General features: G+C 39.2%; 1 protein-coding gene across 1 annotated transcript; it reads right to left on the bottom strand.

The window, feature by feature from the left end:
- Nucleotides 1-8,267: 8,267 nt before the first annotated feature.
- Nucleotides 8,268-21,905, bottom strand: lmcd1 (LIM and cysteine-rich domains 1). The gene is made up of 6 exons (XM_062986930.1): nucleotides 21,785-21,905; nucleotides 17,564-17,652; nucleotides 16,952-17,204; nucleotides 13,679-14,020; nucleotides 9,746-9,961; nucleotides 8,268-8,846 (listed from the first exon to the last, which is right to left on the bottom strand). The coding sequence occupies exons 1-6, from the start codon at nucleotides 21,809-21,811 to the stop codon at nucleotides 8,703-8,705; spliced, it is 1,071 nt and encodes a 356-aa protein (XP_062843000.1). The 5' UTR covers nucleotides 21,812-21,905; the 3' UTR covers nucleotides 8,268-8,702.

Below are 21,905 nucleotides of genomic sequence, written 5' to 3' on the forward strand. Positions count from 1 at the left end.
GTGCATAGTTTGTGTGCTGATGATCGGCTTACTGATAAACTTACTTCAGGTCTCATTATGCTCTACAAAAACAACCAAGACTTTTTCCACAAAGTTTACATTTGAATTAGTCAATATTTCAATATTTCAATATTTCAATATTTCAATATTTTATGCTTCACTAAAGGACCGGAGTATTTATAGAAAAGTCACAGTGCATTTACTGTAACTATAACACAAATGATTACTCTTTAATTACACGCATTCTTTAGTACTGCACTTGCTGCCCAAAATAACCTCGATCCTCGTTATCATTTTTCCTCTTGAAAGCCAAGTGACGTAATCGGCCCAGAATGTTATATATGAAAATAGCTGGGATATTTGCAGGACTTATGTTAACACTCCAGTTATTTGTGCAGTTTAGCTTATCCACAAATAGAAATGTTTAAAGGAAATAGGCAGGTTTGCTGAGCACCCGGAGCCAAATACACGTCAACGTGCCTCCATGCACTGATAGTAAAATGTAACATTCAGCCAAATCACACAAACACACACATGATTTAACTGCATTTAGGGTTTTTTTCTGCTCTGACTTGGTTTTGAACTTGATACACAGCTTTCCAATTAGTCTGTGCATCCACAATACAAACACTGTCAAAATGTCTTTCAATTAGCAGGTTCAGCTATTTCTGCCACATCCATCACTAACAGGTGCACAAAACATCCATCTGTGATCTTTAGCAACAAACACTGGCAGTAAAATGTGTCTCACTGAAGAACTCAGTGACCTTTAACCTGCCAACTTCTTTTTAGAAAAGTATATGGACTGTTTCAGCAAAAAAAAAGCTTCTTCCTTGCTGCTCCTTCATAAAAGCCTTTTTGTAGATTGTTAAATCATGAACACAATTTTTAGTCACAGCCAATGATTTCTGCAACTCATTCAAAGTGACACCCCAACCTCTTACAAACGGCCCTTTTGATTAGTGACTAAGCTTAGGGTTTATATGTTTTCTATTTCTATGTACGGAGCTCTGGGGTACAATCAGGGCATTTGAGATGGGTTTTGCCCACCACCAGATGTGTGGCTTCTTATAATTAGATTCCTGGCTTGTTTTGAATGCTCTTTTATTTACATTTCTCTAGAAAGGAGCCGGACCTCACATAGCAGTTGGGGAAAGATTTATTCATGAAGTAATTAAAATCAGGTGAGTTAAGTTTAGGACCGATTTCCTAAACTTCTGTCGACCATCTACTAGTAGGGTGAGCTGGTATGATAATACATTGCAATGTAATTGCTTGTAATTATTCTTTATTTATGCATTTAGGTAATGAAATTCATCAGTGGGTCCTTGCACAGGGCACATTCACTCACACCTAGGGCTCATTTAGAGTACTTACTGACAGGTTTTTGAAAGGTGAGTGGAATTAAACTCTATAAATACTGTAATGCACATGTGAGAATTGAACCTGTGTCAGTGGAGCTGTGCAGCACCAACATTACCTGCTACAGCAATGAATTAAACATTTTGAAACAAAAGTTATTTTTCGAATATTGTTAACTATTATACATCTGAGTTTATACACTCTGAGTTTCAGCTTTTGCCATGAATTCTGACTTTGTGAAACTCACAGGGTAATTGGGAGTAATTTAGACCCTTTCAGCATTGTTTGGAATTGATTTAGTCTCTTTAAATAATCCGCTGTTTATTGTTGTGTTCTCACAGTTAATGATGAACTTTTTTGTAATTCTCCACCAGTCTTGTGTGGTTGCATAACAGGCCTGGTAGGTTTTTTCTAATGAAAGGTCTAACTGGGTGTGTTTACGCCCGCGCTACTTTAAATTTGAAGACAAATACTGAAAGATGTCTGGAGGATAAACAGGTTTAAACAAGCAGGGATGAAAGATCACATGGATACCCTGTCCTCTATTTATCTTAATCCAGACAATTATCAGGAAGTCATGTGATCACAGGTGAGATAAGGTCATAAAACTAACACGTCATTTAACTTGTAATGTGTCTATTCTTCCCCTTAGGAAATGAATAGTGTAACCTGTCTAAAGGTAATTACACAGGAGTATTACAGAAATAGAATATAAAATGCAAAACACTAGATGTGAATGAACCAAATACAGAAGCTATGCCGATGACCAAAAGTATCTAGACACGCTATCACCCAAAATATGCTTGTTAAAAATTTTATTTAAAAAGAATGAATGTTTATATTCTCTTGGTGTGCATTGCAGTAGATACTGAAACATGCCTTCAGGTTTTTCTTTCTATTAACTTAAAAGAATTATAGAGGATGCATTATGAAGACGGACTGGTGTGAGACCTGGTGCTGGACTCTCAAATTTAGCAAACTTTTATGGAGCTTGATATGTGCACAGATAAAATCTACCGTCCTCGCTTGTAAGACTCACTGTCAAGTGTCAGACTGACTCATGATAAAATGTCAGGACAAGAACTTTCACAGGAAATTAGTGAATTAGGTCTTTACGGCCACATACACACACAAACAAATAAAAAAATAATACCATTATAATATTGTTTGCTAATATAAGAGCCAGAATATAAAATGAGTTCTACATATTAACATTTTTACTTTAGCTCACATTTTTGGGCTTAAATTCAATCGTTTTAGGGCCAGTTATACACAATTATAAAACCTCATTAATCAAAAGTGCTATTTAGGAAATATCTGACAAGCTCTGAGGTGTGAAGTCCATGCAGATATTTTTCAGAATTTAACTGAACAGCAGAAGTCTGTGTGCAAATCACTAAACATGTTGCTCTGTTTTAAACAATAAGCTCATATAATGACTTGATAATGAAGCAAAACCAAGTCAATTCTTAATGTTTTGATTAACATTTTGAATATTTGCTTGAATCCATCTGAATATTTAAAGCCTTATGCTTTTACAAAGTACATATTTGAAGGGATCTAATATATGATTATTAAGGAAAATAAACACCAGCATAATATCCTCTCTATCCAATGATAATGCTGTTCTACACGTGAAACTCAGTATACATGGTATTATAAGTACATGTACAAGTACATTATAAGTACATCTGGAACACTTTCATATATACATACAGTGTATCACAAAAGTGAGTACACCCCTCACATTTCTGCAGATATTTAAGTATATCTTTTCATGGGACAACACTGACAAAATGATACTTTGACACAATGAAAAGTAGTCTGTGTGCAGCTTATATAACAGTGTAAATTTATTCTTCCCTCAAAATAACTCAATATACAGCCATTAATGTCTAAACCACCGGCAACAAAAGTGAGTACACCCCTAAGAGACTACACCCCTAAATGTCCAAATTGAGCACTGCTTGTCATTTTCCCTCCAAAATGTCATGTGACTCGTTAGTGTTACTAGGTCTCAGGTGTGCATAGGGAGCAGGTGTGTTCAATTTAGTAGTACAGCTCTCACACTCTCTCATACTGGTCACTGAAAGTTCCAACATGGCACCTCATGGCAAAGAACTCTCTGAGGATCTTAAAAGACGAATTGTTGCGCTACATGAAGATGGCCAAGGCTACAAGAAGATTGCCAACACCCTGAAACTGAGCTGCAGCACAGTGGCCAAGATCATCCAGCGTTTTAAAAGAGCAGGGTCCACTCAGAACAGACCTCGCGTTGGTCGTCCAAAGAAGCTGAGTGCACGTGCTCAGCGTCACATCCAACTGCTGTCTTTGAAAGCTAGGCGCAGGAGTGCTGTCAGCATTGCTGCAGAGATTGAAAAGGTGTGGGGTCAGCCTGTCAGTGCTCAGACCATACGCCGCACACTACATCAAATTGGTCTGCATGGCTGTCACCCCAGAAGGAAGCCTCTTCTGAAGTCTCTACACAAGAAAGCCCGCAAACAGTTTGCTGAAGACATGTCAACAAAGGACATGGATTACTGGAACCATGTCCTATGGTCTGATGAGACCAATATTAATTTGTTTGGTTCAGATGGTCTCAAGCATGTGTGGCGGCAATCAGGTGAGGAGTACAAAGATAAGTGTGTCATGCCTACAGTCAAGCATGGTGGTGGGAATGCCATGGTCTGGGGCTGCATGAGTGCAGCAGGTGTTGGGGAGTTACATTTCATTGAGGGACACATGAACTCCAATATGTACTGTGAAATACTGAGCAGAGCATGATCCCCTCCCTCCGGAAACTGGGTCGCAGGGCAGTGTTCCAGCATGATAATGACCCCAAACACACCTCTAAGACGACCACTGCTTTATTGAAGAGGCTGAGGGTAAAGGTGATGGACTGGCCAAGCATGTCTCCAGACCTAAACCCAATAGAACATCTTTGGGGCATCCTCAAGCGGAAGGTGGAGGAGCGCAAAGTCTCGAATATCCGCCAGCTCCGTGATGTCGTCATGGAGGAGTGGAAAAGCATTCCAGTGGCAACCTGTGAAGCTCTGGTAAACTCCATGCCCAGGAGAGTTAAGGCAGTTCTGGGAAATAATGGTGGCCACACAAAATATTGAAACTTCAGGAACTTTCACTAAGGGGTGTACTCACTTTTGTTGCCGGTGGTTTAGACATTAATGGCTGTATATTGAGTTATTTTGAGGGAAGAATAAATTTACACTGTTATATAAGCTGCACACAGACTACTTTTCATTGTGTCAAAGTGTCATTTTGTCAGTGTTGTCCCATGAAAAGATATACTTAAATATCTGCAGAAATGTGAGGGGTGTACTCACTTTTGTGATACACTGTAAGCTGTATTTATTTTCTTACTGATGCTCGACCAAAACATCTGTACAAACATTTAAAACAGGACAAATTGATACAGGATCATATTACTTCCAGAAATCCAAACAGTTCTGGGTTAGATCAGTGGCAAGTCATTTATAAAAGCCATATATGGTCATTACAGAACTTTAAAAAATGAAAGGTGCTTTTATCTTAGAGTATAAAAATCACTGGGAGGAAAGTACAGAAGTACCTTAGTGTAATAAATGAAAATGAAATCATCATCTGCCATGAGTTACTCTTGCACAGTGATTATGCACACTTAGTGTTTGTCTGCTTGGGTCAAATGGCCTATATAAGCACTTCATAATATTCCTCTTCTGGTCTGATAAAATGGTATCAAACTTTTATTAAATTAGAACTGGTAAGAATTCTTTTCCAGTGTCCAGTGTGTGTTCCTACCTTGCACACAGAGTCTCTGGGATTCATTTTATTAAGCAGGTACATCAGGTTTATGACTAAATAAACTATATGAATGGTGAACCAGTTGGAAACCCAAGTAACAGGTAAAATGTGACCTAATTACTAACCACTGACACTGACTCCCACTTTTTAAACAACATCCTTTCTTGAAGATTCACACCAAAGGCTGGAATTGGCTCTTAAGTAGACAGACTAAAACAATAAAGCTGAAAGACAAAACCAAAATGATGTAAAAACTGCATGAACACAAACTACAATAAATTACAAAATAATACAAAACACTGAAGACAAGAAGTACGCATTCTTTTAGACTTCTTTTAAAAATAGAGCTTTATTTTTATGCTGCTCACAAGCCTACAAACAACATATCTAGATACAAGATACACCAGTGAGAGAACGGTCAAGCTGACTCTAAAATAGATTCTCTACATACACAAGACACACAAAGTTTTGGCATTTCTGCAGCAAGGTATCACAATTCCTTCTAAGAACTTGAATTGTCCATGTTTGAAAATACTTTAATACCCGAAATACCTCTGCTAAAAAAGAACTATTTAAAGCATTTTTATTTTACTGTAAAAGCATGGCAGAAAGCGTTTTTAATTATCTGCAAATTTTATATAATTAATACAGATCATAAATCTTGTCTGTTGGTTTTAAAATGAAGGCTACAGGCTCTTATTTTCACTAAGAATCTAAGTGAACACTAACCTTCCACTTAGCTATAAATTAAGTCAATTAAAACATAATAATAATTCCTTAAAAGCACCCCTGTAACTCACTTTGAATAAAAGAATATGTGAAATGCTGTAAATACAAGTAAAATGTTGCAGCAGGAACTGATATTCATCAGATAAAGACATTTTTTAATCTTAAACCATCCAGTTTTGGGGAGCCTGTACCCAGAGTAGGCTTAGATACATGTTACTGACAGAAGTCAAATCTAATGTGTTTCTCTCTTACTGTTGTTGCCTCTGGCTCAAGATTAACATTTAAGCATTGTGAGATGCTTTCCTGCTCGCCCTGGTTGTAAGTGACCATAGCCTTGCTGCCAACTTTACCCAATCTGGCTATTATCTGTCCTTTCTCATCAATGAAGTGTTTTCACCTGTAGTTTTTCAGTTTTTATGCATTATTTAGTAAAAACTCACATTCAGAAGACATTCCTTGCTCATTTTGATAGTTGATGTGAACGTAAGTAAAAAAAATGTTTGCATTAATTGCTACTACATAACTACTGTACATGATATGCCCCTAAGTACAGTGTATCACAAAAGTGAGTACACCCCTCACATTTCTGCAGATATTTAAGTATATCTTTTTATGGGACAACACTGACAAAATGGCACTTTGACACAATGAAAAGTAGTCTGTGTGCAGCTTATATAACAGTGTAAATTTATTCTTCCCTCAAAATAACTCAATATACAGCCATTAATGTCTAAACCACCGGCAACAAAAGTGAGTACACCCCTTAGTGAAAGTTCCTGAAGTGTCAATATTTTGTGTGGCCACCATTATTTCCCAGAACTGCCTTAACTCTCCTGGGCATGGAGTTTACCAGAGCTTCACAGGTTGCCACTGGAATGCTTTTCCACTCCTCCATGACGACATCACGGAGCTGGCGGATATTCGAGACTTTGCGCTCCTCCACCTTCCGCTTGAGGATGCCCCAAAGATGTTCTATTGGGTTTAGGTCTGGAGACATGCTTGGCCAGTCCATCACCTTTACCCTCAGCCTCTTCAATAAAGCAGTGGTCGTCTTAGAGGTGTGTTTGGGGTCATTATCATGCTGGAACACTGCCCTGCGACCCAGTTTCCGGAGGGAGGGGATCATGCTCTGCTTCAGTATTTCACAGTACATATTGGAGTTCATGTGTCCCTCAATGAAATGTAACTCCCCAACACCTGCTGCACTCATGCAGCCCCAGACCATGGCATTCCCACCACCATGCTTGACTGTAGGCATGACACACTTATCTTTGTACTCCTCACCTGATTGCCACCACACATGCTTGAGACCATCTGAACCAAACAAATTAATCTTGGTCTCATCAGACCATAGGACATGGTTCCAGTAATCCATGTCCTTTGTTGACATGTCTTCAGCAAACTGTTTGCGGGCTTTCTTGTGTAGAGACTTCAGAAGAGGCTTCCTTCTGGGGTGACAGCCATGCAGACCAATTTGATGTAGTGTGCGGCATTTGGTCTGAGCACTGACTGGCTGACCCCCCACCTTTTCAATCTCTGCAGCAATGCTGACAGCACTCCTGCGCCTAGCTTTCAAAGACAGCAGTTGGATGTGACGCTGAGCACGTGCACTCAGCTTCTTTGGACGACCAACGCGAGGTCTGTTCTGAGTGGACCCTGCTCTTTTAAAATGCTGGATGATCTTGGCCACTGTGCTGCAGCTCAGTTTCAGGGTGTTGGCAATCTTCTTGTAGCCTTGGCCATCTTCATGTAGCGCAACAATTCGTCTTTTAAGATCCTCAGAGAGTTCTTTGCCATGAGGTGCCATGTTGGAACTTTCAGTGACCAGTATGAGAGAGTGTGAGAGCTGTACTACTAAATTGAACACACCTGCTCCCTATGCACACCTGAGACCTAGTAACACTAACGAGTCACATGACATTTTGGAGGGAAAATGACAAGCAGTGCTCAATTTGGACATTTAGGGGTGTAGTCTCTTAGGGGTGTACTCATTTTTGTTGCCGGTGGTTTAGACATTAATGGCTGTGTATTGAGTTATTTTGAGGGAAGAATAAATTTACACTGTTATATAAGCTGCACACAGACTACTTTTCATTGTGTCAAAGTGTCATTTTGTCAGTGTTGTCCCATGAAAAGATATACTTAAATATCTGCAGAAATGTGAGGGGTGTACTCACTTTTGTGATACACTGTATATTGACTATACAAAACATTTTCTCGAGTCAGCAGCATAAATTCCCAAAACATAAATGAAGTTTACACCAATTGCAAAATTTAAATTCATTTAGGAAAGGACAATGTTAATTTCAAGCCTTGCTTGCAGAGAAGGCAATACATGTTTGGGTTTGCAACATAACCTAAACATTTAGAACAGTTTCAAACAACACCCACATCTGACTCATCCAAAAGTTCTAATGTGCTTTAACATAATGCACAAGGGTCCCAGCGCTAATGGCCCACCCTAATCACCGCATCCCCTCCCCTCAGCCAAGTCAGGCTCGTGAGCGCATTATATCATGGAGTGACGCGTAAGTGCAGCATGGTTTTTCTCTAACAGCCGGGCGTGGATCATTCAATTCACAACTGTGTCAGAAAATGCAGAGGCTTTGGGAAACACGATCGTTCATTCTATTCAATTAAAAAGAACGGCCTCAACTATCTAAACCAAATAATATGAAGTCATCTCCTCAACATCTACAGACACCCACAATAATCCAGACCATAGATCAAACAAAGATAACACTGATGCCATCCAGCTTCTGAGGATTCACGCAAGTCAGTCCGAGCAGATTCACTGTGTTGAGTGGGTGGATTCAGTGTTGACTTTTTCTGGATTGACTCGGATTGGTGCAGCCACACTGAACGTTGAGGCTCTGACCACACTGCCAGCAGCAGAAATGCTCCTTATGCCAGACCTGCCCATTCGCGTGCTTATGGAACGTCTCAGAGAAGATCAGCTGCACAAGACAGAGAAAGAAAGAGTTAAAAGGGCAAACCAGATTTGTAAGCTCAGCGGTCACAGGTCATAAAAGCCCATCAATTTAATCCATAACAAACACATAAATCAGTCAGAGGTTGTCCAATAACTATAAAAATGGAGTCGTGTCATAGGTCATAGACATGTAAGCACTCATTCCCATACAGATATTCTGACAAAAAAGCTCATTACATTTATATCAATGTACTGTAGTAGGACAACGAAACCTTAGAAGCATTGAGACATGATAAAACTTGTTTTTGTTGAACGCTCATCTCAGTTTTTTCAGCTAACCTGCCAGTGAAACATCATTCCCACACATCATTCCCATTCATTCATGTATTTTCACAAACCACTTTGTCTTAGTCAGGTTTACGGTGGGTCCACCACCACCCAGAAAGCTTGGGTGCAAGGTCCTAATCCATCCAAGGCCAACACACAATTCCAAATTCATTTACTGACACCTAGGGGCGCATAGTTTATCCATTTTCCCTAATCCTAATCAGCCAATCCAGCAAATTAGTCAGTCAAAAAGCTAAAAAAAAAAAAACACTTCTATACAGACACGTTTGGTACCAATGAAAATTCCTTATATCATTTCTTGTTACCAACTATTTAGAAGCAATCTGTAGCTCTCTTATGATCATTCGTTAGATATGTGGTGCTCGGGTGGCACAGCAGTCTATTATGCCAGCCCACCAGAGATCCAGATTCGATCCAGCCAGGGGTCTATACAGACACGGTTGGCTATGTCTGGTTGATAAAGTAGATTTACAAATCACTGCTTGTTTTTCCTGGCAGTAAGGTTTACAGCACTATCACTAAAGGGCAAGTAAATGTGATTATATGTTTCTGATCCAGGTAAGAGACTGGTTTTACCTCATCACAGCCTGCACAGCGTTGTCTCAGGCTCTGGCAGTAGTGCCGTCCACAAAGCAGAGTCTCTTTCTTCCAGAAGTAGACGAGATCCACCAGCGTCTCACCACATTCGGCACACACAAAGCAGGTAGGATGCCAGAGCCGGTCATATCCTGCTCTCTCTGCATAAACCACCAGACTGTCCAGAGCTGCCAGCTGGCCACATCTACTGCAATGCTGCAAAAACACGAAGGACAAAATTCAGATCAACAGAAATCACGCTTATTCTGTAATCCAGTGTAATGTATCTTTACTCATAGCATTGCAGCATTACCGCATAGCACACACAACAACACTACACCTACTTTTGAAACAGAAAACAACCAAAAACATTTCAAAATGGCTAAATCAGACTAAAATTAAGATCGGACACCCAAAGGTCCTGATCTTTGACCTATTAATGTGCTATAAATGTGAAATCAATGTGTCACAAATCCAACAAATTATCTGAAAAGTAGACTGGTCAAAAAATTCAAGCAGATGTGTGCTTGAAGCTTGATAATTGCAATTAAATCAGCTAATCAAGGTGAAAATAGATTAGGGAAATATATGTACTTTTGACCAAGCAGATTTCAACATATAAAAAACAATGCTGTCCAAATATTCAGTAAAAAAAAACAAAAAAAACAACAGGAGCAGAAATAATTAAAATCCCAAAATATATTTCACTTACAGTGTATGTAAACTTTTAACTTCAGCTGGAGCTCCATATGCACACTACATCTAAAAGCCTAAATTTCATTCTTTTCTAGCCCATGAAAAATAATGAAATCCACATTGTCCTGGTAAAACCCACAGGCCCCAAACCGAGCATTCCTGTTATGATAAAACAAAAATGAAGCACAGATGTTCAAGGTTTAATTATTTTCAGACCTGGGACCAACCCACTTTGCTGAAAAAAGCTTTTGTTTAATATGAGAGGAAGGAGGAAGAAGGATTTTAAACATTGTTGAGGTAAAACAGGGTGATGGATGTTGTTGTATGTTTATATTTGTTTTGCGCCAGCCTACAAACTCATACACAAATGCAAATGGTGTGTTAAACCTAAGCATTACAGTCCCTGAATTATATTCAGGCATTTCAGCTACTGCAGCATATTTAGGGATTTTAAACATGTTCACCTGGTAAATGTGTTTTCTGAATGCCACAAAGTTTAATCAGATCCAGATGACACAACGGGACTTTGTGTCCAGATGAACGGGTTCAATTTTGTGGACTTGTGTACCTGGATTATTGAGCATGCATCAAGAGATGTTTTCTGAATGATCGATAGCCTTTAAGATCTCAGATTTTATTTCAAGACTAAAAAATGCTCCACATGCTGTTTGCCAAATTCAGGAAATCTGAGAATAGCAGAGCTGTTTTACAGGCAGCACTTCCCGATTTACACCACAAGAAAAGATTGAACACACACATTATCAACGCCAAGAATACACAATGTTCCAGGAGACCAGTTTTTTATTTGCGTATGTTTCGTATAATTCTATCGACACAGGAAACTACAATTAACCTTAAAGTTTTGTGTGCTGCATCATAAAATACAGCCTTAGAGACACGCATCCCCTAGAGCAAAGAGCTGGGGAAAAAAACAAGCAGAAAATGAACAAATCATTCCAGCAAGCCAAAATTTGGAGGAAAAAAAAAAACACGGAGATTTTTACAGGCCTGTAAATGTGCCCAGCAAGCCGTCGTAAAACACATAGTAATTTAGACCCGTATTGTAAATGCTAAATCACCATTCTCCATCTGCTTCAGACTTTCATAAAGCATTCCATTCTTTTCATTCATTTAGAGCAATCGTGTTTATTTAAATCTTGAAACTATAAAATCAGTGTGACACACTTCTTTGATTTACATTTACAGCATTAAGCAGATGCGTTTATCCAAAGCGCTTTTCAATTATGACCGAATACAATGCAAGCAACTGAGGTTTAAAGGCCTTGCTCAAGGGCCCAACAGTGGACACTGGTGGCATTGGTGGGACCTGAACCAGGAACCCTGGTTTTTACTGCCCTGGTTTTAACTCTGGATGCATTGTTTTATTTCTCCCAGTTTGCTTCCAATCTAATCGCCTCAGAATAGACAGACTGACTATCTATTCCATCTCCAAAATTAAAAAAGTGTTGCTTACACTGGTATTCAGAGTGTAGAATTACATCTAGACATAGTACTGCTTAGAAAATTACAATCCCTTTAGAATATCATAACAAACTGTCAAAATTCTAACTTTTTAGTCACATTACACTCTTATTCCTCATTGGGGTCAACACAGTGGATCATCCTTCTCCATCCTGCCCTGTCCTGAACATCCTCCTCTGTCACACCAACCATCTGCATGTCCTCCCTCACCACATCTATATTCAAACTTCCTCTTTGGCCTTTCTCTCCTCCTCCTGTCTGCTGGCTCCATCCTCAGAACCTTCCTCTCATCTCTCCTCTGCACATCCCCAAACCATCTTAATCTCGCCTCAATAACTTTGCTCCAAAACATTCTGCTGTCACACTAATACATTTTTTTTGTCCTTGTGACTCCCAACAAGAATCACAGCATCTTTATCTCTGCCACATATTTATAAGCTGATAGACATTTGCTCAGACACAACCATCATCTACCAGGCTAACTGGCCCCCATTAGAAATCAAATAAAAGAAGTATAGCTATCTTTTTAATTAAATTAGCAAATACAAAAATAAAACAAGACTGATTTGTTTCAGCTTCACCTGCATGCAGTGAAGCGACTTCATACGTTAGACACACATCAGCTTTGAGAGACAGAAGTGGATAATGAGAAAATGACAGATCACTGGAAAGATCAGGGGCTGCAATCTGTACTCACTTCAGACAGAAAGCAGATCAGTAGAAAGCACAGTATGAAAGGCCTATTCATAAACGAAAACCATTTTCAAAACCAAAACCAGTACTGCTGATTTCCATCAACAGAACCTCCGAGCACCATATGGTCTTTTTTTTTATTGACGCCGAGGTGCAAGAGCAATTCAGAACAGGAGCGCAGCCGTTCTGGTACTGCAGCATGTCATGGTAATAAAAGTGTCTAGCTGTTATGCATATTTTCTATTCTAGATCCACAGTGGATGGGATTCATTAAGACCAAATCACTCACCTGAGAGGAACACAAGGGGCTGGATATACTACACTTTGATCCGTTTTAAAGGCTCATCTTAGAAACATTTTGCATGAAAACCTTGCCGTACAAACATAAAGCTGCAGTTGACAAGATGCATTGCAGATGAGGGCTGATTTTAGGGAAAAAAATTGAGAGTCTGTGCAAAAAAGGATACTGAAAGTACAGCTCATTAAATATTTAGTTTAATTTGCTATAGTTGGGGCAATTAACTGAGACCTGGGGTCTTCCAAAAGCAGGTCCAAGTCTTGTAAAGCAGGATAAATTGTCAGTACTGAGGATTTTTGAGTATAAAATTTTTTTCTTTTTTTGCTAGATCCTAAATTATAATCTGATATTTAATATAAATTATATTCATTTATATTTAAACATAACCTAGCAGATACACAATGTGGTGTTTAAAAATCAGCTCTGTATGTGACTTCTCTTAAATATGCTATATACTATATGGTCAAAAATATGTGTGGCCCCCTTCTAAATATTGAGTTTGTGTTTCAGCAACATCCAGTGCTAACAGGAGGATATAATCAACTACTGACTTTGTGGCAACAGATTTAAGGAAGGCCCTTTTCTGCTCCAGGATATATTCTATGCGCTGTCAGGTGTCTTTTTTTGGCTGAGGATAATCAAAACTGGAACTATAACACTTGTCAAGAGGCAATAATAGACAGCTGGGTCTTTCGTGTGTGTGTGTGTGTGTGTGTGTGTGCATATGCCCACATCAAATGCATTTACCTAAAGTTTAAACTTACATATTCATTCTTTTTGCAATGCTCGTCCAGCGTCCCATTCGTGGTGGGTTCTGGGTTTGCTTGATCTTTCTCACTCTTCTGTTTTCCTGCATCATCTTTGTCTCCAGTCTTTCCTCCTTCTCCAGGCAGGGCTACCTCACCTACCCCCATTGCATCCTCCTTGAAGCTTTTCACAAACTGAGTCATGGCTTTGACCTCAGCCTCAGACAGGCTGTGGCACTTGGACGGGTCATGATCATAAGCGGGAAGCTGCTTCATCAGCTGCCTGCGGCGATACAATGCCCCCTCCGTGCCCGCTACAGGCTGCATTTCCTCCGGAAGAAGCTCAATGTACTGCATAGCCTGGTAAACACAAAGGGAAAAATAGATATAATCATGGATTTAAAGTCATTTACTTGTTAGCCTAAATAATTTTGGAATTTTAGTATTTATTGTAAATAAATATAATTGATGGAAATACAAAAAACTGTTAACATTTTAAAATAATGACTGGATGTGTAGTAGCGATACAACATGTTTTACTAACCTCTTAAAGGCTCACTGACCCAAACATCAATAAATCAATGTAAGCTTAGTGTAAAAACTTCACCATTCATACAGGAGACTCAGCGTCCCTCTTTTCCAGGTTCTTTTTCTAAGCCAAGAACCAACCAAGCCACACAGCAACACTGGCTCATTGTTAAACTGTTAAGCAGTGCACTTAACAGCAGCGCATTAATAAAAAACGGTAAGAGCAATTAAACAGCCATTAAATGACAAATAATAAAACTGCTTCTACTGGCAGGCTTTGGGTTACCACAAATGTCTAAATGGCCCAGTGCAGTGTGTGTGTGTGTGTGTGTGTGTGTGTGTGTGGTATATAAACACTATATGGCCAAAAGTATTTGGACACCTGACCATGAACTTCTTGGACATCCCATTTGATGTGATCTTTTTAGCTAGAACAACTGCCACTCAACAAGTATGTCTGTGGGAATTTGTGCCCATATTGTCTGACGAGCATTTGTATAGCTGGGCACTGATGATGGTCAAGAAAGCTTTAATTAATGTTCCAGTTAATTCCAAAGCTGTTCAGTGGGGCTGAGGTCAGGGCTCTGTGCAGACTGAGCTTTCCTTCATGTCTTCATGCACATTTTATGTATTTTCCTTTACGATTTATTACACCTATTACCAATTGTTGTGCCTAAAACTTGAATTCAGGTTTATATGTGTATCTGTACCTCCCACAGGCAAAACACTTAATGTAAAACAGCTTGATGTGAAAAACTAGAGCCTGAGAACATTTAGCAAAAAACAGTGAAATCCCAAGATTGCAACAACACGCGTGTTCCCTACAAGTGTATGACTGTAGCTGCATGGTAACTTAAATTAAAATTTAGCATTTGCCTCAAAATAAGTGGGTAATTAGAATTTGGTTTCTGTATGACTTTGTGTTCTAACCTCCTGGCACACTGGACCCCTGAGACCATCAGCTGCACCACAGTTGCCAAAGTGTAGCTGTATGGTTTTTACAGAATAATAGAGTTCATGGAAATGACAAACCGACTAAAAGAGAACAAACGTATGGGGTTGAATCATAATGGTGATACAGTTTTACCCTCAGAGGCCTAGAATATCTGTGACCTGTAGCAAGGTGTTGACAGTGTAGAAGCAGGACACTGGCAGTGTCAGTGCACACATGGAATGCCAACACGACAGAGCTCGGTGTCTGTGAGAAGTCAGTGTTACATTTTTAGGAAAGACCAGCCATAAAAATATTTAAATTATTTAATTGAATACTAACTCTCACGTTTTTGAGCACCATCAATATGGGAGATATTAAATGTTCTGAGACAATGTTAATACAGTTATTTACTAGACTAGTATGCTGCTCATAACATCAAACTTCACATCACTCTCAGTGGTTAGAGATACATTTTTTAAAAGAACTCCTTGCTCTCTTGGTTCTGGAAATGCCTTCTCATCTGCCTCAAATAGACGAACCCCAATTTCAAATTCCACTGCGGTGAACCTGCCAAGCCGGCTACAGAGAACAAAGCTAGTGCACACAGGATTTCAGGAAAAGACGGGGCCGCTCGGATAGCTGAAAAAATAGTTGCTCACTCCCCTGAGAGATGAAAGTCTTTTGCTCCAGCACACAGTGGACACGCTTCCTGGCAGCTGAGAGCGGAATACTAAAGCAGACGGCTTATTTCCAGATCTCCACCCCACCGACAACAAAAACCACATAGAGTGCCTCTGGCAGGGCTAATCGCCGCACTAAAGCCGAATGGAACATCGATAAAGTCTGGCCAGGACAAACTGGAATTTGGTATACGAACAGGAGCTGTGACAGCCAGCAGCTGTGCTAGAGAAAAGGTCACTTTTATTCCCCGGGCAGCAGTTCAGAGCCCCAGATTATTAAAGTCATCAGAAGATATCATTTCATTCCCCTGATACTAAACAACCGTCGACTGCTTATCCAAACAACCACCTCTGAGCCAGATGCAAATAGACAATGAAGTCTTTTTTATGCCCCATACCACACACAGCTGTACAAAAATTATGTACAATAAAAATAACACCAGTGACCCGTCAGGTAATCCATTGCCAATGCTTTACTGAAATTCTCTAAAAGGAACGTTCACAGTTGTTAGAATAATAATGAACTCCTCAAATGCATTGTGGCCCCTGTGACACGTTAATATTCTTGGACCCCAAGCCAAGCTGGCTTTCATCACCTAGGGACAGCCTGGACTCTACTCATGAGGTGTGTCTCATTTCTTTAAAGGTAGCTTGTCATTTACCTTTATTCCCAGCTTCTTCCAACAAGGATGTGAAGAAAGAAATTTTTGTTATTGAAATACTAATAATAAACCAGGATTTGTTGCTTTTATTTGTATTGTTTCCAAGACATTTGGGCACTTTATCACTACCATACGCTTATGTCACAGGCTAGTATGAAAATGACATGACACATGGATGCCTGAAACCTGGAAGCCTCCTATCTTCTTGATCCTTGAGTGCTTTTAGAAAACATATGCATCATTAAAATGGAGGCCTCACAGATTAATGTCCAGGTCAAAGGCTTAAGAGCGTAGGAGCGAGGAATCAAGGAGGCACCCACGTCTCTGAAATCATCTCAACATGGCAAAAACAGTTCTCAGACAGCTCACAGAATAGTTTGTTCAGCAACTAGTTCATAATATGTTTTGTTATTTTTCATTTAAACTTCACCAGATGTTTATAACACTTAATGCAACCATTTAAAGAACGTCCCTCCTTATTTCTCACCAGTTTTTGAGTCAGGCCAGCTGGTGCCCAGTCATAAGTGATGGTGTTGAAGGTGGGGTCTTTGCGGGACACTACAGGATTGGTGACGATCATGCGGTTGCGTTTGTAGATCCTCAGACCATCTCCTCCTTTCACCTTGGCCGTCAGATGGGCGTGTTTGGAGTCTGCCAGCAGATGGCCCATTTTATGGTCATCATCGACATCTGAGCTGAGGTGATCTTCCTGACTGCAGTGGCACAGCGTACACGCTTTTCTAATGGAATACAAATGAGAAAATTAGTCAGTTCTTACTCTAGCCCAAAGACTATGCTATTATAAAGCAACTGGTGCCCTGTTAGGCATGTTTTGATAATGATGTTTAAAAATAAACCAAACTCAATCAAGAGAAAAAAGCTTTTAAAAAGAACATTTTAGTCAGTTTAGACTGTCCTGTCTATTTGCCGCAAATCAACTTTCATGCTCATGGAAATGTAAACAGAGACGCCCACAAAGGCAAGAGGCAGACTCATGGTGGAGCGAGCGCAGCATTCCACAAACATCAAGGGAATAGGGTGTAGACCAAGTGAGCCATGTCCTCATTTTCTTTACATTTTTACAGAGAAAATAAATCACCTCCAGGAATGTGGCTGGAATCCAGAGCAGATCCCTTTACATGTCAGACACACCGCACCCCTTCCCGCTGGCGGCTGCCCCACTGACATCTGGGGAGAAAAAAATGACAAAGGGAAAAAGAGGGAGAAAATCATCAGTATTTAGAGAATTTTAACAGAAACTATATTTTCAGTGTTTTTGACATTTCTACCATTTGTAAAAGTACAAAAAGAAAATGGTTCCTTAGGGGTTCTTCGGCTGGTTACTGGTTCTAGAACCAATATACCATATAGACAGATTTTGCTGAACTTAAAATGGTTCTTCAAAATCTCAAATGGTTCTTTTTAACTAACACAATTAATCTTTGCATGATGTGACTCTTCCCAGTTATTTAGACAGCCCAACAGCCTACAGCAGGGAACAAAGTCTTCTAGGAACTGTGATTCACCCGGTCCATCCTGACTGCCATATGGTCACCTTCTTCAAACTTACTCACTACGCTCTTTAATGCTGAAGTTCTTCAGGCCCCAAACTGATACTCAGTCTACTAATGAATGACTAAATCGCTTGTAAACATGAACAAGTATGCACTTGTTATCTAGGCTCCAGAGAAGATATATACAAGATCATCAGCTCTCTAAGGGGTGTGCAACATTCTGAGACCATATGCTATGTATGCCAGCCTTTTTGCTTACATTAAATAAAAAATCAGAAGGAATTTGTCATTTCAGAGTAATAAGTAATAACACATAAATACGTTCATGCCAAAACAGTAATTAGCAACTGTGTCATTATCATATTTTGTTGTTGTAGCTCTAAGTCGAGACTGCTACTGCGCTGTCTTTGCCCATGTGATTAGCAACTAACTTCAGTCAAGTTTAATGGTGCTGATTTTGGAGCAGGAGCCACCTTTAAAGTCTTAATCTTGAAGCCATGGCAATATAAAGCTTGCTTGACTGTGGACAGTGCCGGTAATGTTCCAGCAGCTTGGTGTTTATGGCAAACCTGCTTTTTGTAGGCTCCCAACCAACTTGACCTTGTCAAGAGGCCATTGTTCTATGTACTTTTTAATAAATTAGGTCAAACTAGTCCTATTCATATGGGCACGGAGAAGTGACCAAACCAGGTATACCTAATAATAGCAACAAAGTTAAATGGCATTATTGAACCATCTTCCTCACTAAGTTAACACCCTAGTAGATGGATGTACTTTTTGACCCAGCAGATATTCTCTGGCACTCTGACAGTACCAGGGTTTAAACCTTCACTGCTAAGCTATCACTACACAAGCTACAGCATCTCTGTCCTAGAATGAGCAGCTTAATTGTTCAGAAAGGGCAAATATATAAGAGGACAGCAATGGGAGATGTAATAAGGACATGGGAATGGGAGATATGTGATGACAGAAGGTCCAAAAGTTTTCTATCTTTCAGAAGCCATTTGTCATGACCGTTCTGTTAACACGTATATAACCCTGTAGCACTCAAATCACACCCGAGCTGTCAGCGCCACCCCATAAAGACTGCAGCGTAAGCCCATGATGAAGTGTGAGGAAAAGAATAACCTGATAGAGAGTGAGCACAACACAGTGCAAGCAACCGTGACAACAAAGTCCTTCTGAAAAAGGCTGAAATATTAACCTCACACATAGATCCTGGTGTGTGCACAGCAAGTATGTAACATATTAGTGTTAAAACCTCACATTGCACCTCTTCGACACACTCTGAGCACCTGACACGCACTAATGAATGACTGGGAACGTCTGAAAAGCCGTTTTGTTTGGCTCAAGTTTCCACAAATGTTCACAGGTCAAGTGGCCATTCATCACCCAGAAAAACATCCAAATAGAACAAAGATGTTAAATAACCGTGGACTGAGTAACAAAACATAATTGGGTTTTAAATAGATTACTTATTGCTCCACTTAAAAGTTATAAACTTCACTTGGCCAACACCAACAATAATACATCATTCAGAATGAACAGGAAAAATGTGGACACCCATTTAATGTAGTGAAATATGGCAAGAGTTACACTGATTGCATAAATTTAGCTGCATAAAAATATATATAGAGACATCACACTTTCAGTGTGGCATGGTTACAAAATACCAAGTCAGTCTGTCAAATTGTTGTCCCACTAAAGCTCTTCCACCAGCTCAGCTACAAGCTCACACAACAGGTGCATTGAATGCTGAGGTAAGTAAAACATAAAAACAACAGTAGTGTAGTAGTAGTAGGACACTAATTCATCACAAGGCTTTGACCATTACCACTCTAGAAAAATAGCCAATCAGGTCTGTGTAGAGGCCCAGCCAGCTGATAGCACTGCTGAGATTCAAACCCAGATCTCAGCGGTGGTAGGCTAGCGTAATACACCATTGCGCCACCTGAGCACCTAAAGCAAAGCAAACAAAGACTTTTCATGTTGGTATAATGGTATAAGCAAGGACACACAAAATTTGTCCAGTTATAAGAAAATAACAGACTAGGTAAAGGAAACAGATCATCACTTTATGACGCAGTGTTCTTCGCTTTTGCTTTGTATGTTATAAAAGGGAAATTTGCTGGAAGTTATTCCATACATGTCAAGTAGCCCTAGACAAACTGTTAGACAAACAGCTCGGTCATAAAACCCTCAATATCCACCAGTACAGCAACAGCACGGCCCGCACCGGGCAGACAGTGTGCTAACAGACGAAAGTTCTCCCAGACAGTAGAACATTAAACACCATGCAGAGAGGAAGTCTGAGTCAATGTGTTGATGTTTTATTTTCAGAAAGCTCATGCTGGAGCCTAGAAAGACCAAAGTACATTAACAGGATTAAAGCAAACCAAAAACATGAGTGATGAGATACTGAGTCAACTCAGACTAATGGTACTGAGTAATAAAACCAGACTGCTGTTATTATGGGTTTAAGATGAATATGTGGTGGTGTAAATATGAATCAGTTTTTCTGACACAAAGCAGAAAAATATAACACAAGCAATCATTCTTACCACTTTTCTACAGTTTATTTATTGTGATATATATGTAACACTGGTGGATATAGATTACATATACTATTGGGATTTTAGCTATTTTACCTACCAGTATTTAAAGGTACCCCTTTTTTATTTAATTAATATAGTAACCTTTTTGTGTATTTTAGTAAAAATGTTTGAATTACTATTTTATTGTCATTTGTGTAACTTCATGTTTTGTTTAATGATACAAACTTATTCAGTGCGACAATCTCACAATAACCAGGGGTATCAAACAAAAGCTGTCCTCCTCTTAAAATGTCTTTAAAGGTACACTATATGGCCAAAAGCTTTAAGACACCTAACCATCAGCTTGTTCGACATCACATTGAAAAATACAAATGGTATGGACGTATGTCTGTGGGAATTTGTGCCCATTCTGCCATAGAAAAGCATTTGTATGGCTGGGTACTGAAAGCATCAGTTAATGTTCCAGTTCATACAGAGCTGTTCAGTAGGCTGAGGTCAGACCTCTGAAATTTTTAACTTAAGTGCTTGTTGGTATGCAGGGGTACAGTCATGCTGGAACAGTGAGGGGCCTTCCCTAAACTGTTGCTGCAAAGTTGGAAGGATATATTTTTTTATATAATAGATTTATAACACCCGTTAGCAACTGTTGTGCCTGAAACATGTGAATCCAATCATTAGAAAGCGTGTCCCAATACTTTTGTCCATACAGTGTACATGTTCTTGTATTGTATTGTATCAAGTGTACAATTTATTCGCATTATTACACATTTCCTAGCAAATGGAATTAAATTAGGGTACATTTACACTGTTTAAACATAGAGAAACAAAGTATTCATGTACAGTATTTTATTTTCTGATGTAGTGTTAAATATTTGACTGTAAATAAAGTATATGCATGTAGTTGTAACTACATAATCATTATTATTACATAATTTTTACCAAAACTAAATAACTTTTACAGTAAATTGTAACCTAGACTTTTATACCACAGTGAAACATTTAAAGCAACGTGTAAGTTTACTTTGTTTATGTTATATTATAAAATTAACATGAACAGTAACTTTATTTATACCAGTGTTATACATGTAACCGTGAATCTTTTATCTCCAAACGTCAAGGACAGGGCACATGGATCTAACACGTCCCACTACTCTTAAATGAACTTATAAACTAATTCTATTCATATTCAACACTAGAGCAAGTCTAAAACTTCAAAATAATAAAAAGAAAATGAATTTGGTACATTCTCACCTTCTGCATTCCTGAAATCATGTCCATCCTGATTAAATACGAATATTTCCAAAGTGAGGCAGATGTAAAAAAGTGAATTATTGTTAGTTACAGACTCTCAGTCTCAGTCTCAGTCTCAGTC

Source organism: Trichomycterus rosablanca, chromosome 24, assembly GCF_030014385.1.
Source record: "Trichomycterus rosablanca isolate fTriRos1 chromosome 24, fTriRos1.hap1, whole genome shotgun sequence".
NCBI classification, from domain to species: domain Eukaryota; kingdom Metazoa; phylum Chordata; class Actinopteri; order Siluriformes; family Trichomycteridae; genus Trichomycterus; species Trichomycterus rosablanca.